The 15,844-nt window shown below is 43.2% G+C and overlaps 1 protein-coding gene across 1 annotated transcript in view; it reads right to left on the bottom strand.

The window, feature by feature from the left end:
- Positions 1-3,176: 3,176 nt before the first annotated feature.
- The window catches only part of LOC137384080 (polyglutamylase complex subunit TTLL1-like), a 56,263-nt gene continuing 43,595 nt past the window's right edge, over positions 3,177-15,844 (bottom strand). Inside the window, exons 7-9 of the mRNA XM_068057659.1 lie at positions 14,354-14,440; positions 14,091-14,254; positions 3,177-4,143 (exon numbers count right to left, since the gene is read on the bottom strand). Of these exons, the coding sequence (XP_067913760.1) occupies positions 4,020-4,143; positions 14,091-14,254; positions 14,354-14,440 (375 nt within the window). The 3' untranslated portion in view covers positions 3,177-4,019. The remainder of the gene's footprint in view (positions 4,144-14,090; positions 14,255-14,353; positions 14,441-15,844) is intronic.

The following is a 15,844-nucleotide window of genomic DNA, read 5'->3' as shown; positions in this document are numbered from 1 at the left end:
GTGGGTACACTACCCCTCCAAGTCACACACCATCCTGACTTGGAAATATCATTCCTTCATCGTCACTGGGTCATAATCCTGGAACTCCCTACGTAATAGCCTTGTGGGAGTTTCTGCACCACACAGATTGTAGCAGTTCAAGGTGGCAGCTCACCACCACCTTCTCGAGGTCTGTTAGGGAGGGCAATCAATATTGGCTTTGCCAGCGAGGCTTGCATCCTGAGAATAAATAAATAAACAAACTTTTTCAGGGAAAACTAATTGTTCATTAGAACTGAGGCCTGGCTACAAAAGAGGCAAATTTGTCTTTTGTTACATTAGATTGCTTAGTGCACCCCCAATCACCAGTTGAGAAAATAGTAAAGCACGGATTGGAATAATAGCATATGAAATTAATGGCAATATGGCCATGTGTATAAAGTGACAAATGGGGCAGAAAGCAAAGGTCTTGGTTCAAACATGGGCACAAGAGCTGAACTCAAGGTGAGGTAAGAGTGACTGCCCTTGATATCAAGGCAGCATTTGACCGAGTATGGTATCAAGGAGCCCTAGCAAAACTGAAGTCAATGGGAATCAGAGGAAAAACAGTCTGCTGATTGGAGTCATACCTAGCACAAAGGTAGATGGTTGTGGTACAAAAACAAGAAATGCTGGATTCACTCAGCAGGTCTGGCAGCATCTGTGGAAAGAGAAGCAGAGTTAACGTTTCGGGTCAGTGACCCTTCTTCGGATGGTTGTGGTTGTTGGAGCTCCAGGACATCACTGCAAGAGTTCCTCAGGATAGTGTCCTAGGCCCAGCCATCTTCAGCTGCTTCATCAAATGACCTTCCTTCAATCATAAGGTCAGAGGTGGGCACGTTCGCTGATGATTGCATAATATTCAGCACCATTCGCAACGACTCAGATACTGAAGCAGTTCGTGTAGAAATGCAGCAAGACCTTGACAATATCCAGGCTTGGGCGGATAAGTGGTAAGTAACATTTGTGCCACACAAGTGCCAGGGCCTTTCCAGGGCGAATAAAAGCAATCACTCATGCTGCTACACTTTTTAATGACATCCGAATACCAAGCTCTGGTGTCAAGATTAAAATTAAGGGAACAATTCAACATTTGCTGAATTTGAGGGACTGATCTTAGACTGGCAGATACAGTTAAATGTGTGAATGGGAAGTAGTAATACATTTTAAAAGGAACTGAGAAAGGAAAAAACCTTAAATGTGAAGAGAAAAAGATTAGTGAAGACAAATATAGGTCCCTTGCAGTCAGAAATGGGGGAAATTATAATGGGGAACAAAGAAATGGCAGACCAATTAAACACATACTTTGGTTCTATCTTTACAAAGGAGGACACAAAGAACCTGCCAGAAATGTTAGGGAACCAAGGGTCTAATGAGATGGAGGAACTGAAGGAAATCAGTATTGGTAAAAAAAAAAGTGCAAGGGAAATTAATGGGATTAAAGGCTGACAAATCCCCAGGTCCTGCTAATCTACATCCCAGAATACTAAAGGAAATGCCCCTGGAAATAATGGATGCATTGGTGGTCATCCAAAATTCTATAGACTTTGGAGTAGTTTCTACAGATTGGAAGGTGGCAAATGTAACCCCACTATTTAAAAAAGGAGGGAGAGAAAACACGGAATTACAGACCAGTGAGCCTTACATCAGTAGTGGGGAAAATGCTAGAGTCCTTTATAAAGGATGTGTTAGCAGAACATCTGGAAAGCATAAACAGGATCGGACAAAGTCAGCATAGGTTTACGAAAGGGAAATCATGTTTAACAAATCTTAAGAGTTTTTTGAGCATGTAACTAGTCGAACAGATAAGGGAGAACCAGCAGATGTGGTGTATTTGGATTTTCAGAAGGCTTTTGATAAGGTCCCACCTAAGAGGTTAGTGTGTAAAATCAAAGCACATGGGATTGTGGGTAATATACTGGCATGGATTGAGAATTGGTTGACAGCAAACAGAGACTAGGAATAAACTGGTCTTTTTCCGGGTGGCAGGCAGTGACTAGTGGGGTACTGCAGGGATCAATGCTTGGGCCCCAGCTATTCATAATATAAATGACTTGGGTGAGGGAACTAAATGTAACATTTCCAAGTTTACAGATGACACAAAGTTGGGGGTGGGGGGGGGGGGGGGGTTGCGGAATGTGAGCTGTGAGGAGGATGCAAAGAAGCTCTACTGTAATTTGGACAAGTTAGGTGAGTGAGCAAATGCATGGCAGATGCAGTATAATGTGCATAAATGTGAGGTTATCCACTTTGGTTGTAAAAACAGAAAGGCAGATTATCTGACTGGTGCTAGATTGGGAAAGGGGGAGGTGCAACAAGACCTGGGTGTCCTTGAACACCAGTTGCTGAAAGCAAGCATTCAGGTGCAGCAAGCAGTTAAGAAGGCGAACGCAAGAGGATTTGAGTACAGGAGCAAGAATGTCTTACTGCAGTTATACAGGGCCATGGTGAGACCACATCTGGAATATTGTGTGCAATTTTGGTCTCTGAGGAAGGATGTTCTTGCCATGGAGGGAGTGCAAAGAAGATTTACTACACTGATTCCTGGGATGGCAGGATTGACTTATGGGGAGAGATTGGGTCCACTAGGCCTATGTTTACTAGTGTTTAGAAGAATGAGAGGGGATCTCATAGAAACCTATAAAATTCTAACAGGACTGGACAGGCTCCATGGAGGTAGGATGTTCCCGATGGCTGGGGAGTCCAGAACCAGGGGTCACAGACTAATAGCAGACCTAATTGACCTACCTAGTTTGAATCAAAATGTTGATCTTGTGTAATAAAATAGCCGACATCCCCAATAGCTTTGGTTAAATGAACCATAGCGTGGTACAAAGCTTTATAGAGCAGAAGCTCACAGGTTTAATTCCCTGGTCTGCTGAGCTAGCTAATCTCATCTGAAGTGCTAGGTAGCAGAGCTGTAATTGAATTGAATATTTCTGTATTCGTGAGGAGAAAAAGCCCAACTACTGATCATTAACCTTTGTGAAAATGCTTATGTTGAAACTACTGGGGTGGGGTAAGAGAGAATAACTTAAATGTAGTGATTCCTTTGCTGGCATGTAATGAATTTTGCAAAATACAAACATGGCAGAGATATATTAAACTCAACAGAGAAATGTAATGACAAACAAACAAGCAATCCCATAAATCATGCAATTTAATACAGTAACTCAATGGTCTCTATTGAAAGTTATAGATAGGTATACAAAATATTACTGACCAACTTAGATTTAATGAGGTACAATCTGGCTGAAAATAAATAAAACATAAATAAATAAACAGTTCACACTTCTGTTGTAAACCATATTCCTTTTCAGCTTAAAGATGTTGCAATAGATGTCAGAACAGCACGCAGCTAAGAGTCAAAGGCCAAAACCATTAATTACATTGTGACACTTGCACCTGTATCTTAGGAATCTTTCAAAAGCGAGTAAAATAGCAGAGATACTTTCATAAGTACATTTTGAGCAAGTTCCTGGTCAACAGGCACTACCTGCCAGTATATTAAGTGGTTAAATCCATAGTTAAATGGCATGCATTAACCTGCAGCTTCATAAAGAACCCACTCACCCCCCACCACTTTCCAATGGCTTTTATTTCGTATACATTAAAGCAATTACAGTTTATACCATTTGAAGGTTATGAATGTAATTTTAATGGTATCTTTAGTAAATATACATCTCAAGTCTTTTTGACAAACAATAACTTGGTATTTTTTTGCACAGTCTCTACTAGGTCAATCAAACTGATGGTCCCTTGAATTCAGCAAAAGGAGTTTACAATACTATAATAATACAGGTCAAAAATTATCACGTACCAATTTATATTCAGTGCACATCAATTTAGTCTAGAAATGCCCTTGAAAATATTATACAAGTTTAATACTGTAATTGGAATGGCTTTGTGCGATGTGTATGTGGGAGAATGAACACTGGTATCTACTTGAACCATGCCTCCAGTGCTCGGCGCTTGTTCTGAGACTTAATATCAGACAAATTTTATTTCCAAGTTGAAAAAGGCTTTCTGGTATCCTTCGATCGATTGCCTTTGTTGAGAGAAGGCCCCACACGAGGCTTCCCCTCACATTCCACGCCCTCATTTTGTGCTAGCTCTTCATCATATCTGTGGAAAGAAAGGGTCAAAATACTTCAGGCCAAAAACTAACTGAAAGCTGTTTTTTAACTTTAAAATAAAACTTGGTCAGTAATAATTACAATCTATTCAGACTACAAGCTTCGTTGCACACAAAGTTTAGCTCAAACAGCAAGAGCTGAAACAGGTGATAGCAGCATTTTCCTATGGGCACTCTGGACAGCAAGCATTTCTTGAACTGACAGTTAAATATGCCACTCTAGTCAAGTGGAACCTTTACCTGCAAATAGGTCTTTTTCTTCTTCCATTCATTGGAGGTGCCAGGAAGCTGTTCAGATAGCAGATTCTCATCCATCCAAGCCTTAATGCACATTATCATGATTCAAGACAATGGTTCTCAAATAGTGGAGCAGGTGTGTTCCACAAAAGCAGCACAGCAAGAACCCAAAACTACCATCACCTGACTCTCCAACCAATTCAAGTTTTGACTTAAATTTCACTACTACTGCAACTTGATACATAATGCAACTAATCATCTATAAAAGCTGGTAAAATAGATCTCATCTGTGCGAACATACAATGCCCTTGTCAACTATTCTTTAATCTTTTGTTATGAAAGTGCTTCCATTTTTTTTGAGAACTTGTGTTTAAAACTGAAAAGATTCCATGGATGTGTTTTTTTCTTAAACAAGGGTCACAGAGGTCTTGTTTGAAAACAACCTTTACTGGAAGTCCCAAGCCTTAAGCTCAATAAACAACAGAAACCTTGGTGACTTGGGGAAGATGTTTACAAGAGAAGTGACACGTCAAGATTTATGGTGCTCGAGAGTGGATTTAATTTTCAAATACTATTTTGAGTTAGTTGGAGGTCAGCCTGCCTAGAGAGAAACACCCAGCTCATCTCTTCCTTCTCTGAAAAGCCCTGAGAGTTCAGTGTGTGTGAGAGCTACAACCCCTGATGCTGCATTTCTCCTGAGAAGATGGAAAAACCTGCTGGATTAATCCTTGACGCCGCCTGAAAAAAATCTGCTCCAGAAAAGATCCCAGTGACCCATCTACGTGTTCTTGGACGCCAGACTGTATGCCATTCTGGGACACAACATATCAGTTTTCTTCAAGAATTAACAAGTATTTGGCCAAATAATTTTTTTGTAAAAGACCTCTGCAGAGAGAATTTATTTTCTTTTGTCTTTAAACAGTGTAACAGTGTGTGTATGTGTGAATGTGTGTGGGGTATTTAAAAAGGAGAACTTTCATATTTCAATCTGTGTGTGTTTATTTTTTTTTAGAGATACAGCACTGAAACAGGCCCTTCGGCCCACCGAGTCTGTGCCGACCAAGAACCACTCATTTATACTAACCCTGCAGTAATCCCATATTCCCTACCACCTACCTACACTAAGGGCAATTTACAATGGCCAATTTACCTATCACCTGCAAGTCTTTGGCGGTGGGAGGAAACCGGAGCACCCGGCGAAAACCCACGCAGACACAGGGAGAACTTGCAAACTCCGCACAGGCAATACCCAGAATTGAACCCGGGTCCCTGGAGCTGTGAGGCTGCGGTGCTAACCACTGTGCCACCAATGCTTTGCTTCTTTACTGGATATGTCTTGTTTTACAATAAACTGATAATTTTGTTGTTTATGAAAGAAACCTGGTTGGTAAATTTTATTCTGGGATTATCGGTAGAGTATATGATTGACCGTATTGGTAACTGGGTAAACATTTAAATATATGCTGTGACCTATGGAGAAGTGGAACTGGAAAAGACAGTGCACTCCTCCCAGCTCGGTCATAACACTTTTTACAATTGCCTAAAGGTGTCCCAGATAAACATTTAATGAAATATCTCATGTTGACATTGAGATCATAAAATAACCTAGTTGTTATGACCAAGGTGGAAGTAATGCACTGTTAATTCAATCCCACTCTCCATAGGTAATAGCATATCAAATAAAGTTTCCCACCTACTGAAGACTAGTCAAATTAAACACTGTATTTTTCCCCCAGAATAAAGCACACCAAACTGGACTTCTTTAAACAATAATGACATTAACTATTTCTTAGAAAAGAAATAATAGGCCTTAACTACTAATGAGATAAATGCATACATGAAAAACCCCTTATTCCCTTAATCCTCATGCACACACACATACATTCAAAAAGAAACGGTTAACTTTCAAAAGGGGGTTTTGGATTATAACTGCTTCTTAGGAATAGAAGGAATAATAAAAAATAATTGAGGTTCACGTTCTGGCAGGATTTATTCGATACGGTGAGGTGTCCCAGAGTCGGTTGCCAGGCAAAGTCTCTCCAGGTGTGGTTGATGAACAGTCTGTGATGGGTAGGTGTTCACGGCAATTTAACTGCAGAAGGCATCACATAGGTCTTCCATCGGGGGTGTAGCAACAGATCTGCTTGGGTTATAAAGCAGCAGTCTAGCAGTAGAAGAATTCTTTAGATTTCAGAATTTTCTTAGAACACAGGAGGCAGCAGGAATCTCATTGGATGCAGAAATTCCTCAGAGGCCAGAAGCAACAGGAATCTGCTACCTTTCAAATGCAGAATTCCTTTTCAAGAGATGCAACTTTCCTTTAGAGAGAGAGAGGTAGCACTTTTCTGGGTCTTTTCTCTCTGGCTACAGGCAAGTCAAGCAAAGATTTCAAATGCCTGCTCTTCGTCCAATTCACAGGCTTTTTACAGGGTCCAAAGTGCAAAAAGCACCTTCCTGAACATGGTCACATGTTCAGACACAGTGTCTCCCCCTCGTCACTCAAGCTGCTGTGAAGAAAGATCAAACCCTGGATTTCCTTGAAACTGCTGACCTTTTACAGGTTTAACTTCCTTTCAAAACATCCAAAAAGTTCAATTCTTTGTTCTGAACTTCCTTTAAAAACTTGCTGGAATTCCAATTATTTTTGCAGGTATCTTTCACTGAGCAACATCCTTTTTTTTCAGTTTTTTTTTAAACACACAGAAGTCCAAGATTTCAGTATAAAAATAAAACCTTTTGTGACATAGCCACGGACAAATTAACGCCTTTGCAATTGACTGATACAATATTCACAATTTTTGTTTCTCATCCTTTCTCTGGTGTATATGTTCACAGCTAAGATCAATAGCTCCCCAAATCAGAATAATGATGCATATTATGCTTTTGTCATGCAATGCTTTTCTCCCCTCTCGCCATCCCCTAATACCCCAAAATAGACTGTACCACTGCTACAGAAGTATTTCAACTAAGGCTGCATTTGCTGACAACATAACCATTAGGTGGCGCAGTAGTAGCACATGCGCAAATGCTGCTGCTTCCACTGAAACATCACTGTCTGCGACATTTAGGCAGCTGCCAGGATTAAAGGTGGCACTGATCAATTTATCACATAAAAACAACTTCAACCCAAAAATCACCTCAAAGGTTGCCATTGCTGCCTCCATCCCACCCTCAACAGTCCCCCGCTCCCTACTTTTTTTTTATTCATTCATGGGATGTGGGCGTCACTGGCTAGGCCAACATTTATTGCCCATCCCTAATTGCCCTCGAGAAGGTGGTGGTGAGCTGCCTTCTTGAACCGCTGCAGTCCATGTGGGGTAAGTACACCCACAGTGCTGTTAGGAAGGGAGTTCCAGGATTTTGACCCAGCGACAGTGAAGGAATGGCGATATAGTTCCAAGTCAGGATGGTGTGTGACTTGGAGGGGAACTTGCAGGTGGTGGTGTACCCATGCATTTGCTGCCCTTGTCCTTCTAGTTGGTAGAGGTTGCGGGTTTGGAAGGTGCTGTCTAAGGAGCCTTGGTGTGTTGCTGCAGTGCATCTTGTAGATGGTACACACTGCTGCCACTGTGCGTCGGTGGTGGAGGGAGTGAATGTTAGTAGATAGGGTGCCACTCAAGGGGGCTGCTTTGTCCTGGATGGTGTCGAGCTTCTTGAGTGTTGTTGGAGCTGCACCCATCCAGGCAAGTGGAGAGTATTCCATCACACTCCTGACTTGTGCCTTGTAGATGATGGACAGGCTTTAGGGAGTCAGGAGGTGAGTTACTCGCCACAGGATTCCTAGCCTCTGAAATGCTCTTGTAGCCACAGTATTTATATGGCTACTCCAGTTCAGTTTCTGGTCAATGGTAGCCCCTAGGATGTTGATAGTGGGGGATTCAGCGATGGTAATGCCATTGAATGTCAAGGGGAGATGGTTAGATTCTCTCTTATTGGAGATGGTTATTGCCTGGCACTTGTGTGGCGCGAATGTTACTTGCCACTTATCAGCCCAAGCCTGGATATTGTCCAAGTCTTGGTGCATTTCTACACGGACTGCTTCAGTATCTGAGGAGTCACGAATGGTGCTGAACATTGTGCAATCATCAGCGAACATCCCCACTTCTGACCTTATGATTGAAGGAAGGTCATTGATGAAGCAGCTGAAGATGGTTGGGCCTTGGACACTATGCTGAGGAACTCCTGCAGTGATGTCCTGGAGCTCAGATGATTGACCTCCAACAACCACAACCATCTTCCTTTGCGCTAGGTATGACTCCAACAAGCGGAGGGTTTTCCCCCTGATTCCCATTGACCTCAGTTTTGCTAGGGCTCCTTGATGCCATACTCCATCGAATGCTGCCTTGATGTCAAGGACAGTCACTCTTACCTCACCTCTTGAGTTCAACTCTTTTGTCCATGTTTGAACCAAGGCTGTAATGAGGTCAGGAGCTGAGTGGCCCTGGCGGAACCCAAACTGAGCATCACTGAGCAGGTTTTTGCTAAGCAAGTGCCGCTTGATGGCACTGTTGATGACACCTTCTATCACTTTACTGATTGAGAGTAGGCTGATGGGGTGGCAATTGGCCGGGTTGGACTTATCCTGCTTTTTGTGTACAGGACATACCTGGGCAATTTTCCACATTGCAGGGTAGATGCCAGTGTTGTAGCTGTACTGGAACAGCTTGGCTAGGGGCGCGGCAAGTTCTGGAGCACAGGTCTTCAGTACTATTGCCGGAACATTGTCAGGACCCATAGCCTTTGCAGTAACCACTGCCTTCAGTCGTTTCTTAATAACACGCGGAGTGAATCGAATTGGCTGAAGTCAGGCATCTGTGATGCTGGGGACTTCAGGAGGATGCCGAGATGGATCATCAACTTGGCACTTCTGGCTGAAGATTGTTGCAAATGCTTCAGCCTTATCTTTCGCACTGATGTGCTGGGCTCACCCATCATTGAGGATGGGGATATTTGTGGAGTCACCTCCTCCAATTAGTTGTTTAATTGTCCACTACCATTCACGACTGGATGTGGCAGGACTGCAGAGCCTTGATCTGATCCATTGGTTATGGGATCGCTTAGCTCTGTCTATCGCATGCTGCTTACGCAGTTTGGCACGCAGATAGTCCTGTGTTGTAGCTTCACCAGGTTGACACCTCATTTTGAGGTATGCCTGGTGCTGCTCCTGGCATGCCCTCCTACACTCTTCATTGAACCAGGGTTGGTCTCCTGGCTTGATGGTAATGGTAGAGTGGGGGATATGCCAGGCCATGAGGTTACAGATTGTGGTTGAGTACAATTCTGCTGTTGCTGATGGACCACAGCACCTCATGGATGCCCAGTTATGCATTGCTAGATATGCTCGAAATCTATCCCATTTAGCATGGTGGTAGTGCCACACAACACGAAGGAGGGTATCCTCAATGTGAAGGCGGGACTTCGTCTCCACAATGACTGTCCGGTGGTCACTCCTACCAATACTGTCATGGACAGATGCATCTGCAGCAGGCAGATTGGTGAGGACGAGGTCAAGTATGTTTTCCCCTCTTGTTGGTTCCCTCACCACCTGCCGCATACCTAGTCTAGCAGATATGTCCTTTAGGACTTGGCCAGCTCGGTCAGTAGTGGTGCTACCAAGCCACTCTTGGTGATGAACATTGAAGTCCCCCACCCAGAGTACATTCTGTGCCCTTGCCACCCTCAGTGCTTCCTCCAAGTGGTGTTCAACATGGAGGAGTACTGACTCATCTGCTGAGGGAGGGCGGTAGGTGGTAATCAGCAGGAGATTTCCTTGTCCATGTTTGACCTAATGCCATGAGACTTCATGGGGTCCAGAGTCGATGTTGAGGACTCCCAGGGCAACTCCCTCCCTACTGTATACCACTGTGCCGCCACCTCTGCTGGGTCTGTCCTGCTGGTGAGACAGGGCATACCCGGGGATGGTGATGGCAGAGTCTGGGACATTGTCTGTCAGGTATGATTCCGTGAGTATGACTATGTCAGGCTGTTGCTTGACTAGTCTGTGGGACAGCTCTCCCAACTTTGGCACAAGCTCCCAGGAGGACTTTGCAGGGTCGACAGGGCTGGGTTTGCCGTTGTCGTTTCTAGTGCCTAGGTCGATGCCGGGTGGTCCGTCCAGTTTCATTACTTGTTATTAACTTCGTGGTGGTTAGATACAACTGAGTGGCTTGCTAGGCCATTTCAGAGGGCATGTAGAGGTAAACCACATTGCTGTGGGTCTGGAGTCACATGTAGGCCAGACCAGGTTAAGGACAGCAGATTTCCTTCCCTAAAGGACATTGGTGACAGTACTGCCATTGCTTCATTTGTATAATTTCTTGGATGTCTCCCGCTCAACTGTTTTGATTTTTATTGACAAAGACAGAAATCTGGTTTGATACTGCTCCTCGCTGCCCCCCCAACCCCACTCTCCAGCTGCTCGCTCCTCGTGTCCTCCGCCCCCCCCCCCCCCACCCCCACCCCCACCCCCGCCCTGCTCTCCGGCCACTTGCTCCGCACTTCCTCCCCCCACCCTGCTCTCCGGTTACTCGTTCCCCACTCCCCCCCCCCGCACCATCCCGCTCTCCGGCCGCTCGCTCCTCACTTCCCCACCCCTCCAGATGCTAGCTCCAGGCCGCACCGCTTCCCTCCTCTCGGCCTCTCGCTCCCATGTTTGATCATTCCTTACCACGCCACCCGAAAAAGCAAGGGAGGCCATGAGGGGTGACAGGGCGACGAGGTGACGTAGGAGCGAGTGGCCAAGAGGAGGGAAGCGGCGTGGCCTACATCTAGCAGCTGTGGTGGGGGATGGTGGGGGAAGCAGTGAGCGAGCATCCGAGGGTGCCGGAGATTGTATTCCTGCGCATGTGCCAATTAGTCCTGGCAAGGGCTGAGATGGTAGGCTGCGCATGTGCAGCATCTCTCTGAGAGCAGGAGCTCATTTGCGCATGTGCGCAGCTTGGAACGCTCTGATGATATCGGTGGGCCGCTGCGTTGTCAGGAGTAACTTTGTTCACCTAATGGCCATGCTAAAGAGAGTTACATTTATATCACACCTTTTAGAACCTCAGGAATTCTGAAAGCACTTCACAGCCAATGAAGCATTTTTTTTACCCTACTCCAGTGTTGTAATGTAGAAAACGGAGCAGCCAGTTAGCGTACAGCAAGCTCAAACAGCAATATAATAATGATCAGATAAACTGTTTTTAGTGATATTGATTAAGGGATAAATATTGGCAAGGATACCAGGAAAAACTCTGCTCTTCAAAATAGCATCATGGGATCTTTTACATCCATCTGAAAGAGCAGACTGGCCTTTGGATTAAGATCTCATCTGAAAGACAGCATCACTGACAGTGCAGCAATCCTCCAGTACTGCACTGGAATGTCAGCCTAGATTTTTGTGCTCTCGTCTAAAATGGAACATTAAACCACAACCTTCTGACTCAGAGGGAACAACTGATGACTGAGCCACAGTTGACCATCACCTAAAAATTTACTTCATGATTGATAGCGGAGCTCAATCATTAGTTCAAGTTGCACTTCAAGTCGCTTTGGGTCCTCTATGATTAACCATTTTACTGTTTCAATAATTAGACTTAATGGTAACATGTTGTTTCAAAGCAGCTGAAACTTATAAATGCCCTGGCATAACTATTTGATCTTTAAGGAGCATATCAAGTGACCAAATGTACATGTTGGTAACCTGCAATATAATAATCAGTAGACTATGCTCAACCTTACTTAAACACAAGTAACCTCAGAAGTCAGACTTAATTATTAAATCAGGCTGAACTGGGAGGGGGCATGGGGTCAGGAATTACAATTTTGTAGAACAAATCCATGAGCTCCTCCCATCAGGTATCCAAGGTGTAATAGATGAGCCGGGAGTGAGGTCAAAGGAGGCAGTTTGTGACTGGGATTCTGGGATTGACTTTATCCTTCACAGTATTCCTGGAACAGTGGGATGGTTTAGCAGAAGGACAATGGCAATAATGCTTGAGATGCTTGTCAGAGTTAGGGGTCCACGACCAAGTCAGTTGCAGGCCAAGTGTATTCAAGCCCGAAACCCTTTGATTCAAAGTTTTGAAGGTGGGTGTTACAGAGATCAGCAAAGGTGGGAAACTATAATGGATCTAGTGGGGGATAAGGTAGCCATTTGCAGATTGACAAAGTTGGCAATAGAATAATCGGTTGAAGAACAAAGGAGAGAGAGTAGGGCATTACAGAGATGGTACTGATGAGAGAGCTGGAGGCGTTGGTCTTCTCCCTACCTCCATAAAGAAAGGGTGATGGCACAGGGATTTGGATGGATTTGGGGATGTGGATAATGAGGGAGACGCGAAAGCAGTCAGAGATACTCTCAACAGTGATGAAACCATGGAGGTGGAGAGGCCTCAGGGCAATGGTATAAACAATGATGGGGAAATTGAGGTGCAGGGTTGAGGTTGAGTGAGAACAGGAGATTTCAGAAATCAGATGAAAGAAATAAGGGAAGTTTAAATGATGATTGACTCTTCGCCCTCTGTGATTTCACTCATTGGAGGAGCATTGTGAAGAGAATAGGGCAGAGATTTCAATGAAGTTGTCAGGGGATTGAGAAGGCAATAGACAATTAAACCTTTGAAACAAAGGAGAGACCTGTAAAAGTGAGTCAGGTACTCCAAGGAGAAAAATGTGCGAGAGGAGCAGGGAGATGGTTAAGTTGGGAACATGGAGATGAAAGTCAAGCTATTAACCAAATGGAATATGTCACTGTCTGGCACGACCTTGGTGAGGTGGAATCTAATGTCCTTTAGGGAAGGAAATCTGCTGTCCTTACTCAGTCTGGCTTACATGTGACTCCAGACCCACAGCAATGTGTTTGACTCTTAAATGCCCTCTGAAATGGCCTAGGAAGTCACTCAGTTCAAGGGCAATTAGGGATGGGCAATAAATGCTGGCCTGACAGCAATGGCCACATCCCACAAAAACGAATTTTTAAAAAATCAGCAACCTACAGCAAGGCTTTTAATCAGGCCCAGGATGCCAATGGACTAATTCAGGATAAGGTTGTGGATGTGGAGCACTTCATTTGCAAAAAAATTAAACGAAATACATAATGCTTTGAATTCTTATGTCCTTAGACACAGCTACAGAGGAGGGGAGGACATCATTTTTGTCAACAATGTTCAGAGAAAACACTTAAAAATGGGAAGTTATGCTTTCTCAATAGTACTAATGGGTATACACAATAAATGAAATAGTTTTGAAATAAAAGGATAATATATGGAGATCAGGATTGCTTTGGATTTATCACTCAATAAACGATAAATTTACCACATGGTGAAAAGATTTTGGTCTGTGGTTAATGGTTGGAGCCAAATTTAAAAAAAAATCAATGGGTGTTACAGACTGACCCTAAATATAAAGTCACTGTGTGGATATCAAGTGAGGCCAGGGTTGGACGATAACATCCAGGATCATATTAATCCCCCCAAAAAATCTGGTTGGCTAGATAATGTAAGTATTATTAAATTTATAATACAAATTCATGTATGATGTTATATAACCATGGAGGCGTTTCACTATTTAGGATTTCATGTGGATCATAGCCACCCTGGCTGAAATACTAGAGAACTGTCAGAACCAAACGTTAAGTCACTGCTGTTAGCTGAAATGGCAGGCAGGAAGAACAGGAAAATAGGAAGGCATAGCAATCTGCTAAAGGCCAAAACCTTACAAGAGTTCATAGTGTCCAAGTGCTTCCTTTGGTGGGCATCTGTTCCACTTGCAGTCTGGCATCTCACCATTTGGTACAACAATGTTTAAGGTGTCATTGATGAGATTATATTTCAGAATGCGGTCATTGGCAGTGGTAGAAGAGAGTGAAGGGGATGCATTCACCTAGAATTCAGACAAACACATGAAGACATAAGTAGAAAATTGAGGAGCAGAATTGTTTTAAGAAGAATCTTTTAGTTAGAAATAACATCTGGTCATTACCTCAATGAGCCATGGCTTCAGTTTGTCATCGATGATGATGTCATAACCGTAGCATTCAAAGCAGTGTCGATCATTAATCATTACAGGCTGTGAAAATTCCAAAAACATTGCACACATATGAGGAAAGTTTCAGTCTGAAAATTACTTTAAAAAAAGTGTTGCAATTTTGGTGTTAGCCAAATTGTTAAAATTAAATGCAAAACAATTATTCAAACCCTGAGAGGGCATTCTAGCTTTGAACATAATAATACATAGAGTTTTCTTTATCATTAAAGCTTTTCTTTTTGGGAAGGCACTGGAGTTTGTACTTCCACTATTATGGTCAGACGAGCTTTTATTTCTTGTTCAGCACTTCATCAGCTAACAAAAAGGGAGCTGTGAGACATCATAAAACAGGGATTTATGATGGGCTCGGCTAACAGAGCCAGAGGCTTTTATGGGAAAGTACACAGTTACACAGAATTGCAGCATTTCTATATTATAAAACAACATGCTTTTACTAGAAAAGGAAAGCTTATAGCTGTATGTTCTGGATATAACACACATACATAAAAAAAACAACCACCAGGTACACCCAACCTGAGGCTCTAGGGCCACATGTGGTCCCTGAGCCCTGGCAAATCTGCCTTTAACTCAGTCCTGTTTGCACTTAAGACAGTATTCCTTAATTACTGTTTTTTCCCCCCATTTGAATTTTGCAGATATGGAGGTTTAGAAAACGTTGTTTCCTCATTAGTGGATAAATTGTAACTTAAAAACAGCAAGATCTGCTGGTATCAGCAATCTGAGATTTACATAATTTAATGAGACTATGAATTTATACCTTGTACCTGGCCCCTCAGGTTTCTTAGTGCCCACTCAAGTGGCCCACAAAGACAAACAAGTTGGATACTGATTTATGTCATATTATAGCACCACATTGTATTTCAACAGTACTAATATATTTTTTCAGGTATTTGTAATCAAAACTCTCAAGTGTTACAGTTTGCAGGATAAAGAAAGAACCAGCATTTTTAAGGCACTTTATCATGTACACAGGGCATCCCAAGTGTAACTGTTGTTACTAAGTAAGTAAATGTAGCAACCAAATTGCACACAGCAAAGTCTCACAACCAGCAAATCTGGTTTTAGTGCCATTGGTTAAGTAAAGAATATAGAGGAACTCCCTGTGCATCTTCATAGTACTGTGGGATCATTTATGGCCGCTGGAAAGGCAGGTTGTTTGACATGTTATCCGAAAAACGGCATCTCCGACAAAGCAGCACTCCCTCAGTACTGCAGTGAAGCATCGGGCTAGGGTGTGCTCTTAAGTCCATATTGGGCTTGAAGCCACACCCTTCTGCCTTAGAAACGACAGTGCAACTGACCCAAAGTGACAGCAGAAAATCTGCTTCGCTTTATCCCCTCCCCCCAGCCACAAATTATTATTGAATTGTTTTACATAACCTCTAACAACCTCCACCTTTTAAACTGTTCCCTACTAAAATGCTA

The sequence above is a fragment of the Heterodontus francisci genome, chromosome 25 (genome assembly GCF_036365525.1).
Source record: "Heterodontus francisci isolate sHetFra1 chromosome 25, sHetFra1.hap1, whole genome shotgun sequence".
In the NCBI taxonomy this organism is placed as follows: Eukaryota; Metazoa; Chordata; class Chondrichthyes; order Heterodontiformes; family Heterodontidae; genus Heterodontus; species Heterodontus francisci.
Note: the sequence above shows the minus strand (reverse complement) of the source record. Positions and strands in the feature narration are given on the sequence as shown.